This window comes from Megalops cyprinoides, chromosome 7, assembly GCF_013368585.1.
Source record: "Megalops cyprinoides isolate fMegCyp1 chromosome 7, fMegCyp1.pri, whole genome shotgun sequence".
Classification (NCBI taxonomy): Eukaryota; Metazoa; Chordata; class Actinopteri; order Elopiformes; family Megalopidae; genus Megalops; species Megalops cyprinoides.
The window spans coordinates 31,112,567-31,134,504 of NC_050589.1; the positions used below are offsets into that span (position 1 = coordinate 31,112,567).

General features: G+C 43.8%; 1 protein-coding gene across 1 annotated transcript in view; it reads left to right on the plus strand.

The window, feature by feature from the left end:
* The window catches only part of nfatc2a (nuclear factor of activated T cells 2a), a 36,544-nt gene that overhangs the window by 6,822 nt on the left and 7,784 nt on the right, over nucleotides 1–21,938 (plus strand). The window contains exons 4-9 of the mRNA XM_036533060.1: nucleotides 4,134–4,336; nucleotides 4,815–4,987; nucleotides 8,627–8,767; nucleotides 17,858–17,913; nucleotides 18,591–18,723; nucleotides 19,182–19,847. Of these exons, the coding sequence (XP_036388953.1) occupies nucleotides 4,134–4,336; nucleotides 4,815–4,987; nucleotides 8,627–8,767; nucleotides 17,858–17,913; nucleotides 18,591–18,723; nucleotides 19,182–19,847 (1,372 nt within the window). The remainder of the gene's footprint in view (nucleotides 1–4,133; nucleotides 4,337–4,814; nucleotides 4,988–8,626; nucleotides 8,768–17,857; nucleotides 17,914–18,590; nucleotides 18,724–19,181; nucleotides 19,848–21,938) is intronic.

Genomic DNA, 21,938 nt, shown 5'->3' on the forward strand with positions numbered 1-21,938 from the left:
TCTGTATTCACAAAGTGACAGCTCCAAGGCTTTGTATTTGTTGCCACCTTGATTCAGGACGTTTTTTCTGGAGGTGCAGCTTGAATGAGACAGGACCTGGCAGGACTGTAGTCTGTCTCACTTTCCATTGGTTAGCTTTCCCTGTGGGCAGTCCTGTTCATGCCCAGTGAGACGGCCAGGACTGGATGCCACCAAGTTCTCTCTGCACATCCCTGGTTTGCTTTTCCCAAAATCTGAATTACTGCGGTGCCATAGCAACCAGCTTCACAGGTGGCGCATGGGAAGGGGAGCGGTTTGCTGTGTAGTTCAGTCCCTCCTTTTCCTCAGTGTGTAGGCTACATGCTCACTGCGCCTGAACTAAGGGCCTCTGTCACCACACTTCTGAAGAACAAAAAGGCTGTTGCTGTGAAGCCTGCTCCAGGTTCAGATACCTAGCGATTTTGTGACACTTCCTTGACATTTTGCAAGAGGAGAAGAGCTCACGACTGGCTCTGCTGGTGCTGAAAAATGGCAAAACATGCCCCCGTCTTCCCCGCCCTGGTCCTCCTAGCTGTGAACGTGTTCACCCCCCACCCAACCCATGTCCTCCCATCACCTTGATCAGACCCAGTGCCGTCTCGCTGTCTGGGCAACGAGGAAACAGTCAGGGAGATGTGATCTCTGCCCAGCCGTGCCAGGCAGCCAGCCCATATGGCAGTGGCTCAGCCCTTTTGCCTGTCTGTCCCACAGTAACCAACACAGCGCTGGTATATTTATGCAGTGTGTCCAGACCCACAGATGGAGTAACTCAGTGGTGGACTCACAGGCAAGACCAAGCACACATTCAGCAGTTTGCTGGCTTTTTAGCTGTGCATCATCACCTTGCCTGGCAAGCATGATACGGACAAGGTTGGTCCTTTTTCCACGTCAAATTAAATTTGATTGATAAAAATCTGGTCCAGAAATTATGAAAGAATCATTTGACAAACTTTTTCTCATCTCTGAAATGACACAGATGTCTGTCTGGGTCTTGCTTTCTGTCATAAAAATTTGGAGAGCCAGATGAGTTTCTAAATGAATCTTTAAGCACTTTTTAATGAACTCATCACAGGTTGCATGAAAAATGGTGAACCTGTCAAACTTACCATAGACACATACCATAAACAGTATATCACTTCCTGACAAATACCACAGGATTATGGTACAGTGATGAGTAAGCAGCAGTAATAACACTTATCTCTGATGTTAGGGTAGAAATCTTTATGTCATAGGAAATAGTTCTTCATAAAGTATTACTGCAGTTTCCTAGATTCAATTTTTACAGCGATGAGCCAGTGTCTTGTGTAAATTCAGATTTAATTGCTTCTGCAAATTAGTAAATACTGTTACTTGTGCTTTGTTAAACACAAATTGTAGGTGTTTATTAATGTTGTCTTGATTGCTGGAGGCTTTCCCCATTTGAATAAAAAGTGACAGCTTAGTTTGACTTACACAGTGCGTCATGACTCAGAAGTCTGTACTGTTGCATAACATGGAAGGTTAGTTAATATTGCAATGCTTGACAGCTGCTGATCAGCTGATCAGCAGAGTGTATATGGATCAGGCTCCTAAACAACCTGTTCTCATTATTTCATGCGTTTCATTGCAAAAGAAAATAAATTTGTAGTTTTATTTTCACCTTCAAGGGACTGCATGAATAATTCAACCATGATCCTTTGCAGTTTTACTTTACTGTCTGTTTTCTTAGTTACTCATTTTTACATAAGACCCATGCATGTGTGAGCTTTTAAGTGACAATGTTTCTTCAACTATGGATTGAACCATTAAACAAAATTGAGGTGGACAGAAGAACGTCTTGATATTAAGAGTGAATGTAACTTGATTCACAGTAAAGCTCTGAGGCCAATTTTCACACGATAGACTCCACACACTGTCTAACTTTCTGGTCTAAATTTGTAGTCGTTACTTAAATTCTTCAACTAGTAAGGCCTAGTCTTAAGGAGTTTTCATGATTAAATTAACAGTAAAGGGGCAGAACTTTAAGTTTAAAGCACAGGAAGTCCCTAACCATGGTATCTGTATAGTATCTTTACATCATTTTCTTGAAATGTTCACATGTTCCAAACATTGGGGGTGTTTACTGCAGTCAGCTAAGCCTGAACTTTCTCAACATAAAATAGGTGATAAAAATAAATCACCTATTTTCCGTAAAAGGTGATTAAAAGGTTTAATCTCACGAGAAACCTTCTCCTCCACAAAAATATGTGTCTCTGTGGAGACGACCGCTAAAGGTAGAACAAACCAGTTACACCCACACAAATCCCCCGTGGTTGGCCTCAACAGGGCTGCATTGAATTCGTGACTTATTTTAACGGACTTGGAGGACTCCTGAGCCGAGTCAGTGGCAAATGAAAGTGAAAACACCTGATGGAAAAACTCCCACATTTTCACGACATTGAGTTTGATGGCCCAGTTTTTAATTTTTTTTTTTTTTGTCCTGTTGTTTGTGAGCCACACACTCAAGCACACTTCTGTTGCAGATTCATGCCTTGTGGTTTCTGCATACTTCCTTCCGATGGAGGCTTTGGCTGAAGTCCCTTGAGTGCTCTGCAAACGGTGTGTGCGTGCTCGCGTGTGCGCGCATGTTTGCATGTGCATGTATGTGCTTTTGTGATGCACATGCTTTTTTGTTAGATTGCTGCCGGTGTTGCAGACTGCCTTGCACTTTTCCTCTCAGTAATGTCAGATTTACTTGGCATCCGGAACTGGATTGTCAAGTAAATTGGCAATCCAGAAAAAAAAAACCAACAGCGATTGCACGGTTTGCCGTTGTTGAAAATGCTAAACTTGCAGAGTAAACGACAGGAAATGACACGTTGATCATTTATATCTACCTCACTAGCGGGTTTAACTGAGTTAGTTTAAGCAAAGATGCTACCTTTTGAAATGACACAAATGAGATATTGTTTTTCCTGCTCTATTATTGCAAAAGGTCTACTGGACACAAATAGATAGCTCAAAAAAAACTGTTCCCAGATCAGTGTCTGAAATGTTGACTACACCATTTATGCTTGTGGTTCTTGCACTTTCTGTTCCACTTTAGTTCTTCCCAAGGGGTTTGTGACAGTTGAATGCAGCAGTGTCTGTACTTGTAACTTGCACATGCAATTAAAAATAAACACACTTTTTCAAGATAAGATACGCCTATTCTACAAAAGTGTAGTGGCTCCCACCTTTCAAAAGTACCATGCAGGGCAATGATCGGTTTAAATGCTTACTCCTTTATCTGTATACCCAAAAAATACAAAAAATAGGAAATATTTGTTGTTTGTATTCCTGCGATATATATAAAACTGGATAGAAAACCCCCACAATGATCCAGTTAGAAAGTGACTGAAATACTTCAGAAATTTGAGAAATTTGGTTTGTGGACTCACTTGTTCTTCTTGTAGCAAATGTCATGATTTTTACCTACCCGTCAGCAGAAGACATGACCAGAACAGAAACCTAGGGCCCATTTCAATCTTATCACATGGCGGTACGTCATTGATGTTGAATAACATATTTAAGCACGTGTTACTTGTTTTTATATCTACTGTGCACAGCATCATGAGCTTGGATGAAAAAACAGCACGAGTAATGTTAGAAGCACTCGTTTAAATTTGCTATCTGTTGAGCTCATCTGTAGACAGCTGCAAAGAAACAGTTGTGCTCGGAAGCCTACTGTGCTTCAACTGTATCTCTCAAGATCTCCACCGACCGACTCTCAAGGTTACAGAGGGTTGCTAATGCTTTCCACAGTCCGTCTGCTGGTGTAGCCCACCAGGAGACTCGCCTCCTGGACAGACCTTGCTGTGGGCCACAGACTGGCTGCCACTCTTCGAAAGCATGATTGTAATACAGTGGAAAACAGAACCATTCCTTCCACAGGGTCTCTGTGTCACCTAGGTAATAAAACAATATAAGTTGGGGACCAAAATACAACAGCACTTGAGTGAGTGGGCAATGGCGTAACCCGAAGACGTCGTGATGTTTCCCATTTCACTGACTGTGGGAGGTTACCATGCACAATACCCTGTTTATTTGACTATGCCAGCTGCTGCAGCAAGGCTTTTTGCATAACAGTGAATGGGCCCTTTTCTGTCGCACCCCAGCTGCACGGTTACACAGGCAAAGACCCGCTGGGCCTGCAGATCTTCATTGGCACCGCCGACGAGAGGATCCTCAAGCCTCACGCCTTCTACCAGGTCCACCGCATCACCGGCAAGACTGTCACCACCACCAGCTATGAGAAGATTGTCAACAGCACCAAAGTCCTGGAGATCCCGCTGGAGCCCAAAAACAACATGAGAGCTGTGTAAGACAGCAGGGAGAAAGCCCTTGCCTTATAAACACTCATTGTACGCTTCCTTGACTGAGGCAACTGCTACCTACAATGCATTTGTCTCATTCAGTAAAGAGGCCCTATGGCTAGCGGACAAATTTTGTATTCAGTTGATTCAGTGGGGCCTACATTGCACTGCAAGTCTAATTAAATGTTTCCTTGTTGTTTTAAAGTGGAATCTGGCTTTTAAAGATATAATATTTATATGTTTCTGTATAATGTATATCCTGTTATTTTTATCAGTATTGACACCATTTATTATTTGTCAAGTTTATAGGAATCCTGGGCCATTTCAATACATTGTTCTTTACCAGAGATTGCTGTGTGAGCCTCTGAATATAAAAGGAAGCATTATTATGGACCAAGAGAATGAATATATTAGCCAGTTATGACAGTCATGCCCTAGTGAAATGTTAATTGTTGGAGGCTTTGTCTGTGGGTGGTCCTGCAGGATTGACTGTGCCGGGATTCTGAAACTGAGGAACGCGGACATCGAGCTGAGGAAAGGCGAGACGGACATCGGGCGGAAGAACACTCGCGTGCGTTTGGTGTTCCGAGTACACATACCCCAGTCCGGGACGCAGCACGTGTCTCTGCAGGTGGCCTCCCATCCCATCGAATGCTGTAAGTTGCCACCCCTTGAAAGTGTTTTGTGTGCAAAGACTACTGCACAGCCTCTAACTCTGTAGATCCTGGCACACACCTAAAATTGTTAATCTCTGAACTTGCTCTTACCTGTTCTGTAGGTTGCTGTATACCATGAGTCTTGTTACTATATGTTCTCATTGTATCTGCTCTACAGCAACATTTCCCTATTGCCTTTGAAGTGTTTGTAATGAATCTCCATTTCCCCCTGCTTTAAATGGCTGTTTAAAAAATGATCGGTAGTATACTTCCCAGTCATAATGTGTGGTTTCTGTATCTAATAGGAATTCAACATTATTTTTAAGGTTCCTAGAAAAAGTCATGTATAAACAACATGCACAAGTAAAAATGAGGGATGCCAGCACCACCCTTAGACCCTAAGTGGCTTGGTTTATCCAACCAAAGATTTTTCCAGGAATTTCTTGTGTCATAAAACCATCTAAAGGTGCCTTGTATCTTCTGCCCAGGTTATTGTCCTAATTAAGGGTGAGTAAGCATAAAAACACGAGTCATTAAATAACAGTGTCCCATCAGAGTGAGTTTCCTTTGTAGCAGATTAGATGCAGTGAGGAAACACATTCGCCATTTGGCTTACAGGTCCCCCTGGATGTATTTTATTAGCTTACGCTTCAACTGTTTGTTGTCTTGCTGCCGTCACTCGCAAGGTAAACATCATAAAAAGCAGAAGAACATTCCAATTCCGTGTGGAGCGCAGACAGGACCACAGTACAGGCCGACCTCTCAGATCGAAACAGACCCACCTTTATGTTTGTGCTGGTTGCCAAAGCCTGCCAAAGCTGCCTGATCTCTTGTGAGGTGTATGTGTTTTCAGGCCTTGACTTTGCGCCTGATGAACATAATACAGTTAAGACTGAGCCCAATTTTACAAACATGGAATGTCATAGTAATATAATGACTGCCCCGCCATCTTCACACATTTACATTACATTTACATTTATTCGTTTGGTAGTCACTTTTATCCAAAGCGACTTACAAGTGAGTTAGAGTATAACACAAGAAAAAAACCATACGGAGTCAAGAATATTAGAAGCGATGCATGACCAGGTTTCGATGGTTGGCCAGGCAAAGTACTAGCAGGTAAAGCTAACGAGTTCACACATCGTGTGGTGCAAACATAGAGTAAAATCTTGCTGTAACGGATATGCGTATGTCACGTATGATTCTGAGTAGTGGTCCCTCTGCTCACAGCTGCTGTCTCGGCCATGGTTTTACTTTCTGCGGTTTGAGTGTGGTCCTCTAAGCCGCCCATAATCACAGCGGCAGCCCTTCCCTCCAGTTGACTCTCAGCGATGGTCATGAATGCAGCCTGTGTTTGAGTAATCTCACTGTATCATCTGGAGTACAGTGCACTGAAATGGCAGATAAGCAGGGGCGAGCGCAGCCTGTATTCAGTGCTGTGTTTTAAGAGGCTGGATGCCGGATAGAATCCACTTTGTTGACTCAAATTATCATGGGCTTCAAAACCTGCGCAAAGGTCACATTTGTTTTGCCTACGTTTTGTACGCCAGGCAGAGATGAAATTGCCACTGTAATGTGGATGACTTCAGAGATGTTGCCTGTTCATGGACATTTTTACTCGTACATGCTCCCTTTCGGACTGTTTGATGTTCCAGTACATGGCTGCAAATGACATCCTTTCATTTCATGATGATGTGACATTTTAGTCATTTTCATCATTTCATCATTTTACTCTTAGAACATAAAGAGGAAAGTTTTTACACATGACCTCAAATACTTTCAGACATGCTGTTCACTTGAAAAGCCCTGAAGGGCTAAAGCATAAAGCAGAGCTATGTGGTCGAAATGCTGCACAGGGCAGACCGTATGACATTTGTTGTCTCTAGTCTCGTCAGTGTCCAAACACAGCTACCCTTCCAGCAGGTTCCTGATCAGCGTATCTGTTCAGGAAATCTGGTGCGTGGAGAATACGGCGGTGTCTACTTCATGGAGAGGTCACAAAGTTCGCTTTAATGTATGCTGTGCCCCTTTGCGTAATCAGCCAGCCACTTGTTCCTTCTTCTTAGTGCTGCAAAGGACTGTTTCACTGGGAAAAGTTTTGCTTTGTAGTTTTCCCCAGTGAACACATACTCCAGTGCACAAATGCATCCTCAGGGATCTGCTGAAGCTGTCATGCTCATGAATGCTGAATAAAGTGATATTGAATTAGGATACAACAGCATGACGCTAGTTACACTAGTTTCCTTAAATTTATATGACCAGTTGTGACATTTTAATGACTGTTATGTATAATCAGATGTTTTCAAAATGTTTTTAACCTCTGAAGTCATTTGTATCTTTATCTCTTCATGCTTATAATCCATAAATTGGTATTAATTTATCCACATTGTTAAGACAAGCCACAAAACCACAATGTTTTACACATTGTGTACACTATTTATTGGCGTTTGTCAATTTGTGTGAGGTGGTGTACCAAAAGGCTTAATTCTCTACTCTTAAAAAAGCGATGAATGTTTTTTCAGGATGGGAATGATTAGTGCAAACTATATACAAGCTCCATTGCTCCAAAAAGTCCATTGTCCTGAAAGTGTTTGTGGGCCTGGGTTTCACAAAAGGGTGTCATGCAGATGACTTGTCCCCTCAGGGCAACTGTCATTGACTGTTAGGCTCTGTAATTTTAAGGGGTGGAGCTACAGGTGTTAGGTACCAGGGAATATATTCAGTACACCTTACAAATTAATTTTCACCCACCATTTCCCAGTTTGAGCAAGGCTAAATCTGGTCTGGAGATCAGGATGGTGAGGTCCAGCAAATAATGATCGCAGATCACAGAGCAACAGTTTGACAGGTTTGTGAAAGTACCCAATTTGGAAAGAATTTTCGGTAGAGTTTGGTAGTCTGTAAGTGGAAAAAGTACAGAGGTACAGTAGTCCCTAGCATAGGGTAAAAAAGTAACGTTTCTTTAATGGCCACCCTCACTTAATTGCAGTACTTATCCAGATTCAAATGTGGTTCCATAAATCTGATTCTGTCAATCAATATGACTGACTAGGTTATTTACCTGGAATACAGGCCTTAACATGTTCATCCATCACTAATTAGATGTTAGTAAAACTGCCGATTTCACAGAGAGAACATTCTGCACAGTAAGATTTAAAAAAGTCACGACGATGATGAAACGTCAGTGAAAGCATCTTCACAAACCCTGCAGTCACAGAAAGAATAGTTCTAGCTAACAGGGAAATACCACACAGTTATAGAATGATTTCATATGTTAAACCTGGTCATCAACCTGGCATGCACTTCACACCGTCTACAAGACCAGGTGTGTGGTTGCCTCTGAGAAATCATTAGCAGTTTACTAGACAATTGTCAATTAAACATTATATGTAATTTGAATGTTAAATGGCTTTGAACCTGTGTGCAAAAATGTCACTAATTACATGGGAATGAGCCTCAGAGAAAGAGTTTAATTGGATGTGTTATGTACACCCTGTTTCAGTGGCCGTTACAAGGCTGAATTGACATCCCTGGTAGGTCCGACCAAGCACTTTCCCTGGGTTATTTTTCCTCACACTGAACCATGTGTAGTTAAATCGCGTTTTAGTGATTGGACATTTCATGGTTCCTGATCCACAGCACAGAGATCGGCCCATGAGCTCCCCATGGTGGAGAAGCAGGACATGGACAGCTGCTCTGTGCTGGGGGGCCAGCAGATGATCCTGACCGGGCAGAACTTCACCTCTGACTCCAAGGTCGTCTTCACCGAGAAGACACACGGTGAGTGTCCCCTCCTCATTCCAAGACTGTGGTGCTTTGTGTGGATGACAAAATGGCCGGGAGGGAGAGGTTGGGGTCTACAATGCCCACATGCTTTTGTACTGCTTGGTGGTGCAGTGATTATGTTAGCATTTACACACACTTTCTCTCATCTACGCCCACAGAGTAGTCAATCCTCAATATACAGATGCAACCACCATTTACAAAAACAGAGGACACCACTTCCTATTCAGGGAAATAGATGCTCTGAATATAGGAAGTCTCTGAAGCTATTACAAGACTTGTTTTATATTTGTTTTCCCCAGAGGTTTCCTGACAAGAGAGAAGTGAGATTAAACAAGCAGTTTTAGTTGCTGAAACTGACAGCGTGCACGCCATAAAGCTTGTTGTAATAGAACAGTAAAGTATGAAACTTGGCAGCTGTCGGTAACAGTAATGCAAACCAGCCCTGATGTGTTACTGGTTTTAAGCCTCCATCATTGTGGTAAAGCTTCTCTTGAATAACTTCTGAATGTGTGTGGATACTCCTGAGCTCAGTTGTACACAGGTTCTCAGTTTCAGAAACATGATGTATCTTGGCTTTAGTGGCTGCTGTGGCCACTGAGGATGAAAAGCACTATCACTTTAAAAACTCTATGCAAAACAGGTGTAGGAAGTCAGTGAGTCCGATGTTGTTCCTATACATCCTGATCTAATCTGCCATCTCATTTTTTTTTTCTTTTCTTTTCTCTAAAGCCATGATTACAGCACTGTAAGTGTGTAATGGGATTGGAAAGGCTTTGAATTTCCAGTCACAATAAGAACTAGAAAATAAATATAGGCCCCGACATCCAGTTTTCCTGTGATCACTTTGCATGAGCTATCAGATAAGATGCGTGTTTCACTGCCTCACTGTCCTTTGCCCTTTCTCTCTGGCTTTTATCCATCGGTGATCATTGAGTGGTTGTTTTCTGTCTTGTTCAGTGCATGCTTTTTTCTCTCTCTTTCATGTGTCTTGATAACCTCAATATGTAAATGAACTGCAGCTAACATCGGCAATACAAATGCTGTGGCTGCACCAGCACGCAAAATATCCGTCGATGGTGTCCAGCTAATCCAAGAGCACTGCATATGCTGTGCACGTTTAGCCAATTTGAAGGTTCCTATTGTGGGATCTGGTATAAGCTAATGGTAACTTCTGAGAGGAGTCACACCTGTGGATTCATCTTGAGTACATTTTCCTAATCAGAGGGCATATCTCTGATGTGGCATCAATTAAAAAAATGGCTACACTAAAACCCTATTGGAAATTATGTTAGCATAGCCCAGCCTCTTTAGTCCAGCAGCAGAGCCCTTTGTTCCTAACTATGACAAATAAATGTGACATTACAAGTTCAGCAGTCACTGATCAAAATAGGTACCAGCACAGAAAGATGAAAGGCTAAAATTAAAGCTGGAAAGTTGGAAGGATGAAAGTCAAGGCGTAATCTCTCTCCAGTTAGTGTTTCATCAGGTGTTTGACTGTCCATTCACTTATTTTCACATTAAGGATCTCTAATGTGTTAGACCCACACTTGGGCCATCTGGCTGGGACTATGGTGAGGTCATGCCTGTCTGCATGTGGTCGGCTCTTCTGTCAGCCTCGGGCCACGTGAAAAGAGTGAGTCATATCTGCAATTGTGATACTCTACTAGGAGCAGCCGAAAATGCAGAAAGGAGAGAAAGTAGACAGGCGGTTTGAGTAGCGGTAAAGCACATCTTTCTATTTTGTGCCCTCCAACCTTGGGGCAAGTCCCCAGGGGGCAGCCCCTGAACCCCTCTTCCCAGCAGGCTTCCTGTTCAATTCCTGGGGTGCAGTTTTCCCCAATATGAAGCTTTTTCTTAAAACAAATGTAATAGCGTAACCACATCTCAGATTCCAAGGCAATGGTAATTGGGAAATTATATAAAAGCCTTTGTGTCATGGACCAGAAAGAATTCTTTAATTTGTTGCATTTGAGTTTTATTCTGTGGGCATTTTGTTTGATTGAATTGAAATGGAGCTGAAGTTGCCTTGAATTAAAAGGCATTGTAAAACATTTGCGTTAATGAGCTGGGAATTTAATGTCACTGAGGCATCAGCATCTTAAAACTCTTCTTAAAACAATTCAGTTTCCAACCACATCTCTTTCTGCTCTGCCACCTCATTTGTTACAATGCTGTCTATCACTCAGTCTATCTTCTGTTTTTAGGGATTTTTTAAAAATTGATTACAGGATATACCACTCATCCAGTGTGGGCCTTAAAAGCCTGCTTGGTTAATGCTGGGAGCTGCTCCCCCAACATTTCCTCTTGGGTTTTTATTTTTCTCACAGAGCAACTCTGTGTGCCCTTCAAGTTGTGTTGTGACCATGTGTGATCTAAGAGTGTTTTGCAGGGCCTGTCATTTGAGACATCAGTGCAGTGTGCACTGACAGGTGTTCTGCAGCTTTCACAGTCCGACATGCATGACTTCAGCTCTATCTACCCCTGGCCAGATGGGCCACGTCCAGCCACAAAACAAGCCTCCCGGCCTGTCGCATCAGACCAGCTTGATGACAGCCGGTTGCAGTGGTTACATTGCTTTTGTTTGGCAAAAAAACTCAATGAGCCACTTTCTCATTCGCTTTAGTACCAGGTGACTCTGAATGCTATGGATCTGTCCAGCCTCGCTTTCACGCTGCATCTAAACACAAGGGACATTCTTGAGGAAAATGTGCTCATATGAAAGTCCAGAGATCCAGAAAAGAAAAGCAAGACCAGAAAATTACTGAACAAAAGAGTCAACTGAGTTAGCTGTCAACTTGTAGTTAGCAACCATGCGGATGTCAATTCTAGTTCAAGTCCCTACCAATGTAGAAGAACAAGGGTTTCATAACCAAACCAAGGTGTTCTTAGCTCATTGCAAAAAAAGTTCTCCTTTGTGGGTGTTAAGTCCTGTTTTTCATTTCTAGAGTTCTCAGGCAAGCCACAAGAGACAAGGCTCTCATGAGGAGACTGAAACAAGCCACTTAATATGTGGGAAGAGTTGTGCTAATTACTTTTTCTTTCACACCTACCCCTGTCTCCTGTTTCATAGGGGATGGTTCACTCCTCAGTTCACAAATGTGAAAGTGGTTTATCATTTCTGCTGGAGAGCCAGCAATGACAGGCCTATAATATGTTAGATGGTTGTCAGTTCCTCGCTTTTAAAGACCTGAAAATACCTCACATGGAAACACTCTATCAAAACCGTTGTCCTGGTCCTTGTAATAAAAATATAGTACAGATAGTTCACCGCAAGCGCTCCGAGTCGAGCACCGATTTCAGGAGAAGTGTTCCCATAGTTGACTCACTGAATTGTTCCACAAGTCGCATAGTGTTCCCATTTGTCGGGAACAAAGTGGTGATTTATAGGTCCTATAAATCTTGCTGGAGCAGCACTCTCCAGGATCAGGTTTGGAGCATTTTTGTTGATTTTTTTGTGTGTTACTCTGAGTGAACTGTGATCATGTGATTGCATTTCTGCTTTCTCAGGTGTCACCTCCTGGCTCTAAAGGTCCTGGAGGGAATCGGGTATGGGCGTAAACATGTGTTACCTTAGCATCATTTGTTTGCGGTCGATCCATAGTTTCACCGCCACGACCTCCGTAGGCTCAGGTAGCTCGGACAGCTGTTGTTTCGGTTGCTCTGCAAGCGAACAGCTTTGCCTCGCAGCCCTGCATTTGCAGTGGAATAGAGATGCTTCAGGGGGCCGCTTTGGTGACCCCGGGCTCACGTCCAGGCCCAGTCAGGCTCACACGTGTCTGCATCTGGGGTTCCCTCCTGTTGCGTTATGGCACTGGGTAATTAGGGGCCGTGTCGGAAACAAAAATAAGAGAAGGGATTTCCATTGTTTTGGAAGGTTTCCCTGAATGACACAGAGTTCTGGAACGGCAAGACTGTGAAATCCTCTGAATGGGACACAGCTGCCTTTGGCCAGAGTCCTTTGGCTCCTCTGGAAGTCACCGTACGAGAGCCGGAGCCAACCCCGGGCTTCAGGCCCTCGCTGCCCCGGTGCCTAATTAGAAAAAAAGAGGTTCCTCTGGATCTGTTTCGGAACAAAACGCAAACAGACGCGGGTGCCAAGAAAGCAGCGGCCACCTGTCGGCACTGAAACGGAGCGAGTTGATCATAAAGTAATCGTCAAAAAAAAGAGAGAAAAAAATCCTGGCCATGGTTATGGAATCCCCCCTTCTTAGCTGACTCATTTCAACCATATGCACTGTTTTCAGCCTGACAAGGGGTTTCCCACAGGCTGTAGTGATCAAAAAATAAAAACAAAAAAAAGTACTGCCTCACGATTAATCCAACTGGGGTTTTTAATATCCTCAAGTGAACATCAGGACTGGGTGTGTTAAAAGGCAGAGGGGCATTAATGCAGGTTCTCCCATATTAGCAAAAGAAAACCAGCTCTTGTGTGGAGCTCTTTCTCAGTAGCATTAGCATTAGCAGATTTTATGTGAAACTCTCCCACAGATTAAACAGCTATTAAATGCTTGGTGCACTGCTCAAGTAATTGCATTAAACTGCTTCGAAAATTACCCTGGAAAACAATGTGTATTTGATAAACGATCACAGTGGCTGCAGTATCCTTTAAGAGCACGATAAGGAGACTACACGCAGAGTTAAAGGACACGTAGGGTTTTAGAGTAGGTGTACATTGGCTGATGGTGGCAGGTGGTCACTCGGCAGAGCAGTATTACAGACTTTTTGGCTCCAGCTCCGGAATGGCTCCAAGAGGTCAGCTCCAGCTCTAAGCAGGCCCTGGAGCTGAGAGAAGCCCCCTTGCCACTGTTTCTTCTATATTGTAAGTGATCTATTCAGTTATTCACTGGACAAATGATATGTAAGAATGTAAGAAATATGGAAACTTCTTTTTATCCATGCTTTGGCCGCCAGTGAACACAATGTTTTATTATTCTATTCTTCAGCAAAAGGAGCCATCAGCAAGTGACTCTCAACAGGTTCACTAGGTGTACTTACAAAACAGATGTGCGTGACTTGCAGAACATTGCTAAAAATTTTGTCATCTGCATTGGGTGATGCAGGAAGCTCGTCGCACTTTTTGGCGGAAATCTTCCGTGCTGTTCCGTCACCCCCCCCCCCTCCGTTGTCACAGAGCTAGTAAGGCAGCTTCTTCTGTGGCCCTTGAGAAGTGCTCGGGTGTTGTATTCCAAACCCACACAGAACACTGCCCTCGAAACGCTAAACCCTCAAGCCAGACACCTTGTTGTTTGCTGTCGAAACATGGACTCCCTGTGTTGTGTCTGTGCACTCTCTGCCTAAACGTTGTGATGGAAAAATAAGAAGCGCGTGGTTGTGTCATTATTTTTAGATGCTGTCTTTTTTTTTCTCAAACGTGTGAAAAGATATGGGTAAATGTATTGCATGCTGATGATATCTCGCTTCACAATCTCTGACTGTATAAACCATTATTCACGAGAATTGAAGTTGAAAAGAAAAGCTGAAACAAAGCTGCTCCTTGCCACATGGGTACACAATTAGTGTGCTGTAGAGCTGCTGTGTATGTAAACATTGTACGCACTCACTCCCACAGAGATAGCAGCTACCACCATCTGCAGTGTCCTGCGTATTAACTGTGTGAATCCAAAAATGCTTCCTTATTTATGAGCCGACATTAATCTTCACAGTAAATTAGATTACAGAATGCTCAAGATGGCCAGTTACACTCACCAGTGTTAGGATAAAGCAAGGTCTGTCTTTTTTCCTTTTTTTAAATAAAATATAAACATTTATGATGTAGAAATACAGCAGTGTAGAAGCGGTTATGCGGGGGTAGTTGCGTTTTCTGAGCTTCTTGAGGGAGAGGAGGGAATTCCTTCGCACTGCATTTCAGCGGCTCCCAGCTCTGCAGTTGTTGAAACTGGACTTGCACCAAGAGACAAATTAATGAGCAGACCCTGTTTGCTTCTGTCAACAGTGGGCACACTGGCCCAATTCAGGCAGAGCTGCGTGCCGTGGTGCTGTAAACACTACGCGCTGATGGATTATGCTGACCCCCCACCAAAAAAAAATTAGACTGTTGCAGGTCCTCGTTTTGAAATGTATAAATACTCCCCAGAGCTGCCATGACAGCTTTTCAAAATGACTTCTCCACAAGCTAGTCAGAAAGACCATTGTTACAGCATGTAATGACCACACTCATGATTATGTACAATTATATTTTTATTAATCCACCCACATGTATAGGACACATATATGGCTTATTCAGCTTGTACACCTGTTTTTACAACTACTTCAATGGCATAAAATTAATTACTGACCACAGTTAGTTTGGTAGTGCGTGGGGTCTGTTTCTACTTTCCACCAGTTATGGTATAAGGAAGCAAAGGATTGACTGGTGTGAAGCACTCTCTGCTGGGGGGTTGACAAGTTTAACTCAGCAAGGGGAAAGCTCTTTGATTAGGTGTGCTGAGCAGTGTAAGAGGATGTGGTCTCGCAGCAGAGATACAATCTTCAGGCAGGGACAGGCTCAGAATGCAAGCTGCAGGCGGGAGAAGCATTAGGCCACGTTCTGAGCCCTAATGACAGCACACCCCCAGCATGGCCGCCCACAGACAAACTGCGCCAGGAAGACGCAGGCTAATGTAAACCAGCGGAGTGCAGTGCTTTGGGTGCAACACCAAAATATTATTAGACCATGTTTTTTTAAGAGGAGGTCTGGAGATATTGAGCCAAAACAGGGAAAAGAGGGTGAAGGCAAGAGTGGTGTCTCTGACATGTGTTCAGCCGTCACTTGCCAGCTGTTTTTGGCCATCTCTGTGCCTGACACAATTGACGGAAATCAAGTCCGGTCGCGTCAACTTCTGTCATTTCCAACGACCTTGTTTTCCCTTTCTGAAATGGCAAAATAATAACAAACAGTACTTAAATCACTGGCTGCAATTTGTTGGTTCCAAGGCAGAATTTGGTTGCCAGCCATAAAAATTATACATTCTTGCCCACAGGAAAATATGAATTTCATCGCCCAATTTAATCCTTACATTTATAAAAAATAAATGAATAAATAAATAAACAGCACTGCTAACTTTTAATCACCAACGAGCCCCACAGCAAGAAAGGCTGGGCTCACATTGGAATGAACCTTGTCACGGACCGCGCCCATGGCAACAACCCGAAAGTGAATTAGGGCTTTTGGTCACTGCCTTTTCTCAAAAAGCCCAGTCATTTTCAGTCAAACAAGGTGCTACACATGATTCCAGTGTTTAAGTAGAGATCAGGGTAATTTTTCTTGTCAGCTTCTTTTCCATTTCAATTTGCCATCACCAGATATGAGCCAGACAGATATCAGAAAAGAAGACTGATTATGTCTGAGCTAAGCATGCTTTTGAATATGTATATTAAAGTTTATTAAGCAATGAGTTGTTGATTTGATACAGAATAGACAAACCCTTGATTTGATCCCCAATCCACAGTGTGATTTTATTTTCTAATTCACATGTATAATGGCATTGTTTCATTGTCATGGGAATATGCTGGAATTACATAATTATAGCCACTACAGCTAGATTGAATTAGGTTAATGATGATTTTTGGTTCCATTATCCTCTGAAGCACGGCATGTAAAGGATTGGACATGTGCATAATTATGGAAATGTTATGGATGCACTCTACTTTCAACATTTTAATGTAAATCAGAATAAAAACATTATTCTGGGCAGCCTTGGACATGCATAAAATATGGCAGACAGCAGCTTTCTGTAAGCCTTGACCTGCAATGCTCCTTTGATAAAGTTCTGGGCTTCTGTTCATAAAAACCTTAAGTAAGGACTATTCAGAGAATTGTGGAATTGTGTTTCTTCTTAAGTTTGACAATCTGACGTAACATGATTCATTTAGGACTCAGAATAAAACTCTCACTGTGCCTCCGTGAACAGTATAGTAGCTTTCTTGCCAACTTTCTTAGGCACACAAAGTGTTAAAGCTCAAAGCAGCTCTTTTGATTTCTGCTCTTTGGGCTGCAGTGAATACATGTCTAAGTGCCAATATTAGTCCATGCTTACTTAAAACTATGTTTGCTGGATATGCAAAGGTGGTTCTCAATGCCGGACCACCAAGTTGTATGTATAAGGGCCACCACAATACCAGCCTCTTACTCACAAAGTACTTAGATTAACATGTTAGTGAAAGTGATGTGCACTAATATAGAATAAATGCTGCATGCATACGCCAGATGTTTTGACCAGTACAACATCATATGTTACCTCGGGAAACTGGAAAACTGTTGCCCAACTTCGGTGCAGAGGCTAACCGGATAGTGCTACTCACTAAAGTAAGAACTGTCGTTTTGTAAAAGTGTATACATAAATTAAGACTGTGTTTACATTAATAAGCTTTCGGTTTTGCTTTTTTTTTTCTGCCGGCTGGCTGTTAAAGCTGAACTGTGCCTCCTATTGCACCTGCTGCCTAGCAACCAGAACTCATTAGCACTCAGATGGGGAGAAAGACGGAGGCAGACAGCAGAAGAAGTGACAGTGCAAGTGCCACATATAAACAGCTGCAAACTTAACAATGAATTAGTAAAAATAAAAACCAGAAATTATAAATACAGCGTGGGCTGCTGTCCTGAACTCCTAACAGCCCGCTGGCTCCCAAGCCACGCTTCAGTGTCCTGTCACAACACTAACAAGAGAGACGGGAAATGGATACCCACGCACATATCTGTGCCTGAAAACAAAACAGCTGCCATTTGGAAATAAACTTTACAAAAGACAGAGCCCGTTTATTGTTATAACTGAGCAAAAAAAAAAAAAAAAAAGCTGTATGAAAAAGTCACACAGTTGGAAACTTCCTCTTACACAAGAGTACATTCTGAAAAAAGGAGCCTGAAGTGCTAGGTTTCTCTACAATCTACTTTCTCCTTATATATTCGCCTTATTTGACACACTTTGTTCCCTTAGCGGCTGGTAGTTCCTCTCACAGCAGCTATTCAACACAACATGAGGATCTGTAGCTGCTCTGTGAGAGAGGGGGGAAACCCACTGACAGACATCGTCATCTGATGAATAATTAACCCTTATCTGAAGCCAGCCTTTCTCTGTGTGTTTACAGATGGACAGCAGATCTGGGAGGTGGAGGCTACAGTAGACAAAGACAAAAGCCAGGCTGTAAGTCCTGCTGTGGTCTTCTGAGTCCTTTCACCTTGAAGGAAGCCACCAGATGAACTATACTATCCATTGTATTGATTGCAGTGAATTTATTGCATTGTTTATTGTACTAGGTTTGTTTTTTTATATAACTTTATATTCCTCTTTTTTACTTTATATAAGTAAATAAATCAGATTTTTCATACCTAACATTTTACATATAAATAACATTGTAAACATATACTGTAACTAGCATTTCCTTGGAATGTAATTATTTTTTCCTCAGTTTTTTCCCAGTTTAAGTAATATGAAGTCAGATAGTAATGTTAGGTGATACTTGTGGAGCAAAATATTGACAGTAATTAAGACAGCAGTCTTCATTACCCATTAGCTGTATAAAGATGAATTGTAGTTGCATTATTTGTGCTTAATGAGTTGAATCATTGAATGAATATCGTAAAACTTCCTCTTGAGTCATGTTATTAAACTCCCCGGTTAGCCTTTGCATCGGGCTGCTGGGAAACAGGAGAAGCGCCCTTATGAAGACCCATGCTTACTCTTATGGAGACCCATGCTTCCTCTTATGGAGACCCATGCTTACTCTTATGGAGACCCATGCTTACTCTTATGGAGACCCATGCTTACTCTTATGGAGATCCGTACTTCCTCTGATGGAGACCTGTGCTTACCGATTTCAGAGCATGCTGTTTGTGGAGATCCCGTCGTACCGGGACCCGGCCATTTGCCACTCGGTCAAGGTGAACTTCTATGTGATCAATGGCAAGAGGAAGCGCAGCCAGCCCCAGCACTTCACCTACACCCCGCTGGCAGGTGAGGGTGACCGAGGACCGTCCCTTCGCACCACCACTCCTCCCCTCTGCTGATGGTCACTCATGTACAGTATGTGCACCTCAGGGATCAATTAAATATGAACATCAGTGGGACACCACATTATTTTGGTCCTGGATATATGTGTGTCCGATCCAAAAAGCAAAAGCCTGAAAAAATGTTTGTGATCACAGCAATAACAATTCAATGCAATTACACTGGATTTACAGACAAAGTGCCTGATTTGTGTATTCCCTTCCAAGGCAACATACAATGCACACATCTTACATATTATCTAATGATGAAATTGGATATGTGTAGTAACTAGGCAGAACAGGTTAAGCACCGTGCTCATGGAGTTTCATACCTACAAGTCTGTGGTTGCAAGCCCACTTCCCATAACTTTACGTCATATTTGTAATCTGTGTATGGGATTTTTTTCCCCCTCCCGTTCTCTCCAGTTCCTTCCATTAAAACGGAGCCCGTGGATGATTACGAGGCCAGCCAGATGGGCTTCCAGATCTTGGGGGTGTCGCCCCAGTCGTACTACCACGCCCCCCGCGGGCTTGTCAACCCCGACGGCTGCCTGGTGGCAGGCATGGCTCCCTGCCAGCAGGTGCACTCGGGCTACCAGCAGCAGAGCCCGGCCATCGTGTACCCCCGCGGGACCCGGAGCCTAAGCAGCAGCCCCGTGCTCTACCAGCAGCCAGGCGTGGCCGCGCCCGACCCCCACCGCTCCGTCCTGGTGCACACCGGCTCCCCGGCCCACCAGCAGCAGCAGCAACACTCCACCTCCCCCGGCCAGCACCCCTCCATCATCCAGTTCTCCCCCACCAACCACCTCCTCCGAGGGGGCGCCCCGCCGCCTGAGCACCAGCACGCCCTCTACTGCGACGGCTACCCCCAGGGGGCGGTGGCAGCGCGCTCCCCGGCGCCCGCCCAGGTCGCCCAGCACTACCCTACCGTCATCCAGCAGCAGCCCTACGTCCAGAAGATGCCCAAGAGCAGGTCCCCCCCAGGCCACATCGACCCCCAGAGGTGCCCTGCTGCGGAGGACCAGAGGCCCGGCCTTCCCGGGCGGGTCACCGTCAAGCAGGAGAACCTGGACCAGGCTTACCTGGATGATGGTGAGCAAACGTTTCCCCACCTCCTCACAGCCACACTCATACAGCTCTGAACACCTGGCACACATTCATTTAAAAGCTACCCTATTCTATTAGAAAATAATATGCAGGGAAAAAACTGGACAAATTTATAAACCTGTTTATAAACAGTTTGATTTGAGCTTCTCTAAAGGGTAGCTCCTAAAGTTCCTAGTTTTTTATTAGTAATCTCTTTTTTATGTCAAACCACAGAGGAGACTTTAAATAAACATATGGAATAAGTCTTTTCAAATCTAAAGAACAGATTGTCACTTTGGCATGAAAAAGAGCATACATTTTCTCTGAAAAATGATATAACATCTCTCTCAAAAACAAACAGGTGGGAGAACAAGAAAATTGCAGTCTAGACAGAAAATTGCTCTCCACAGCGTAAAATTGCCTCTGGAGGACTTTGTTTAATATTTTTAAGTAAACAAATATTCATATAAAATGTCATTCTTTAATGTTGTTTTTAAGGTATTTTCTCAGTGCTGTGCACAAAAAACCCCACCCAGCCTAGTGGGCTAGGCAGGCACTCTTCCGTTCTCCTTCGTCACTCTGTGTTACTGTCAAATTCTCTACGGTTGATTGGTGCAGCGCAGTACATGTGGCCGGTTTCATCACCTGCTGTAAGAGAAAGGAAACTGTTTAAACTGTAACTGTGAACTCCTTTTTCTAGAGACTTTTTTTCTCTCTTCAGGTTTTTAAGATTTTAACAAAACTTCCATTTTGCTGTGGGGTGTTAGTAGAAGCCATACAGTGATATGGCACTGAAGCTTAAACAGCTAAAATTACTACCCTGTATTCCTCTTTACATGACTGGCCACTATAGTTTGTTGTTCCTCTGGATGGTGTTTCATCCTTTAGCCCCTGTAACTGCGGATTGATCAGCCTAACCTAAGCCTTTTGCTTTTGCTGAGAGTATAGGTTATGCATTACTGTCCCTCATCTGACTTCAGTGACCTGCTAAAAAATAATATAATGAAAGAAGATACATGTTACAGTAGTGCTTTTACTGTATGGACAAACTCACTCCCCTTGAGGATCCCTATACATTTGGTACAAAGCCCTCAGGTGAATTCTTAGAAGGCTACCTTCTTCTTTAACGTTAAGAATAGTCTCCTTTGCTTTCTTCGGCGGAGGTGCAATATAATGCCCTTAATAAGTGGCCACTCACAGCCGCCACTCTGCGGAAACCCTGTGCGCAAAGGATGGAGATTCTGCCCGGCTGCAACCACTCCTCGAACAATACCAGGAAGCCCACAAGCTCTCCCTGCGCCGACCAGGACCGGGCAGGACACGTGAAAGCAGGCCCCCGAAGAGCGGCGCGGGCCAGATCGGGGCAGGGTGCGTGTGCAGGGTACGCGCTACCTCTCAAGGTGTAAACACTGCGGGAAATGAGTCAGTCCCGGAGCTGTTTACACTCCGTGCCCGGCTTTCCGCCGCTAATGTCACGTTGGGGCTGTGGCCGTGAGCCCCGGTGTTATTCTCCTTCCCTATCCTGTGCCCATTGCGGAGCCTGTTGTCATGAGAGGATGCCCTTTCCTGATAACATTGTCCAGTGGCACCTTTGGCTGTCATCGAGCAAGCCTCTGTCCCACCCCTCCCCCTAAACCAGCTTGCGATTTGGGGCCTGCGATTTGGGGACCACCTCCTTGGTGTGCCCAGATGGGAGGTGGGGGGGGGGTCTCCTTGGCCTGGCGACAGAGCAGGAAATGAGACTTTCTTGTCTGCAGAAGGCAGCAGCTCTCCCGACTGCCTGGATATGTTGACAATGTTATGGTCTCAAAACAAGTTCTATGGCAACCATTGTCAAACAGTGGAACAGTCTGCCTGGGAGCGCTGGGGAAAGCCTCTTTGTTTGTTATACTTGGCCGGGATCTCCCTCTGGCCTTGCGCCCCTCAATTCTGTGGGGGGACCCACGAGAGAATTTGTTTTTCCATACCAGAAATTCTGCCAATCTGGCTGGAGAAATTCCTTCTCAATGGCAGCTGTTCTCCTCCAAAACCCTGTCTGATCTCCTGTAGATAGCGGCAGGGGTGGAGGATAGCAGGAAGGGAGCTGGAGGGAGAGGC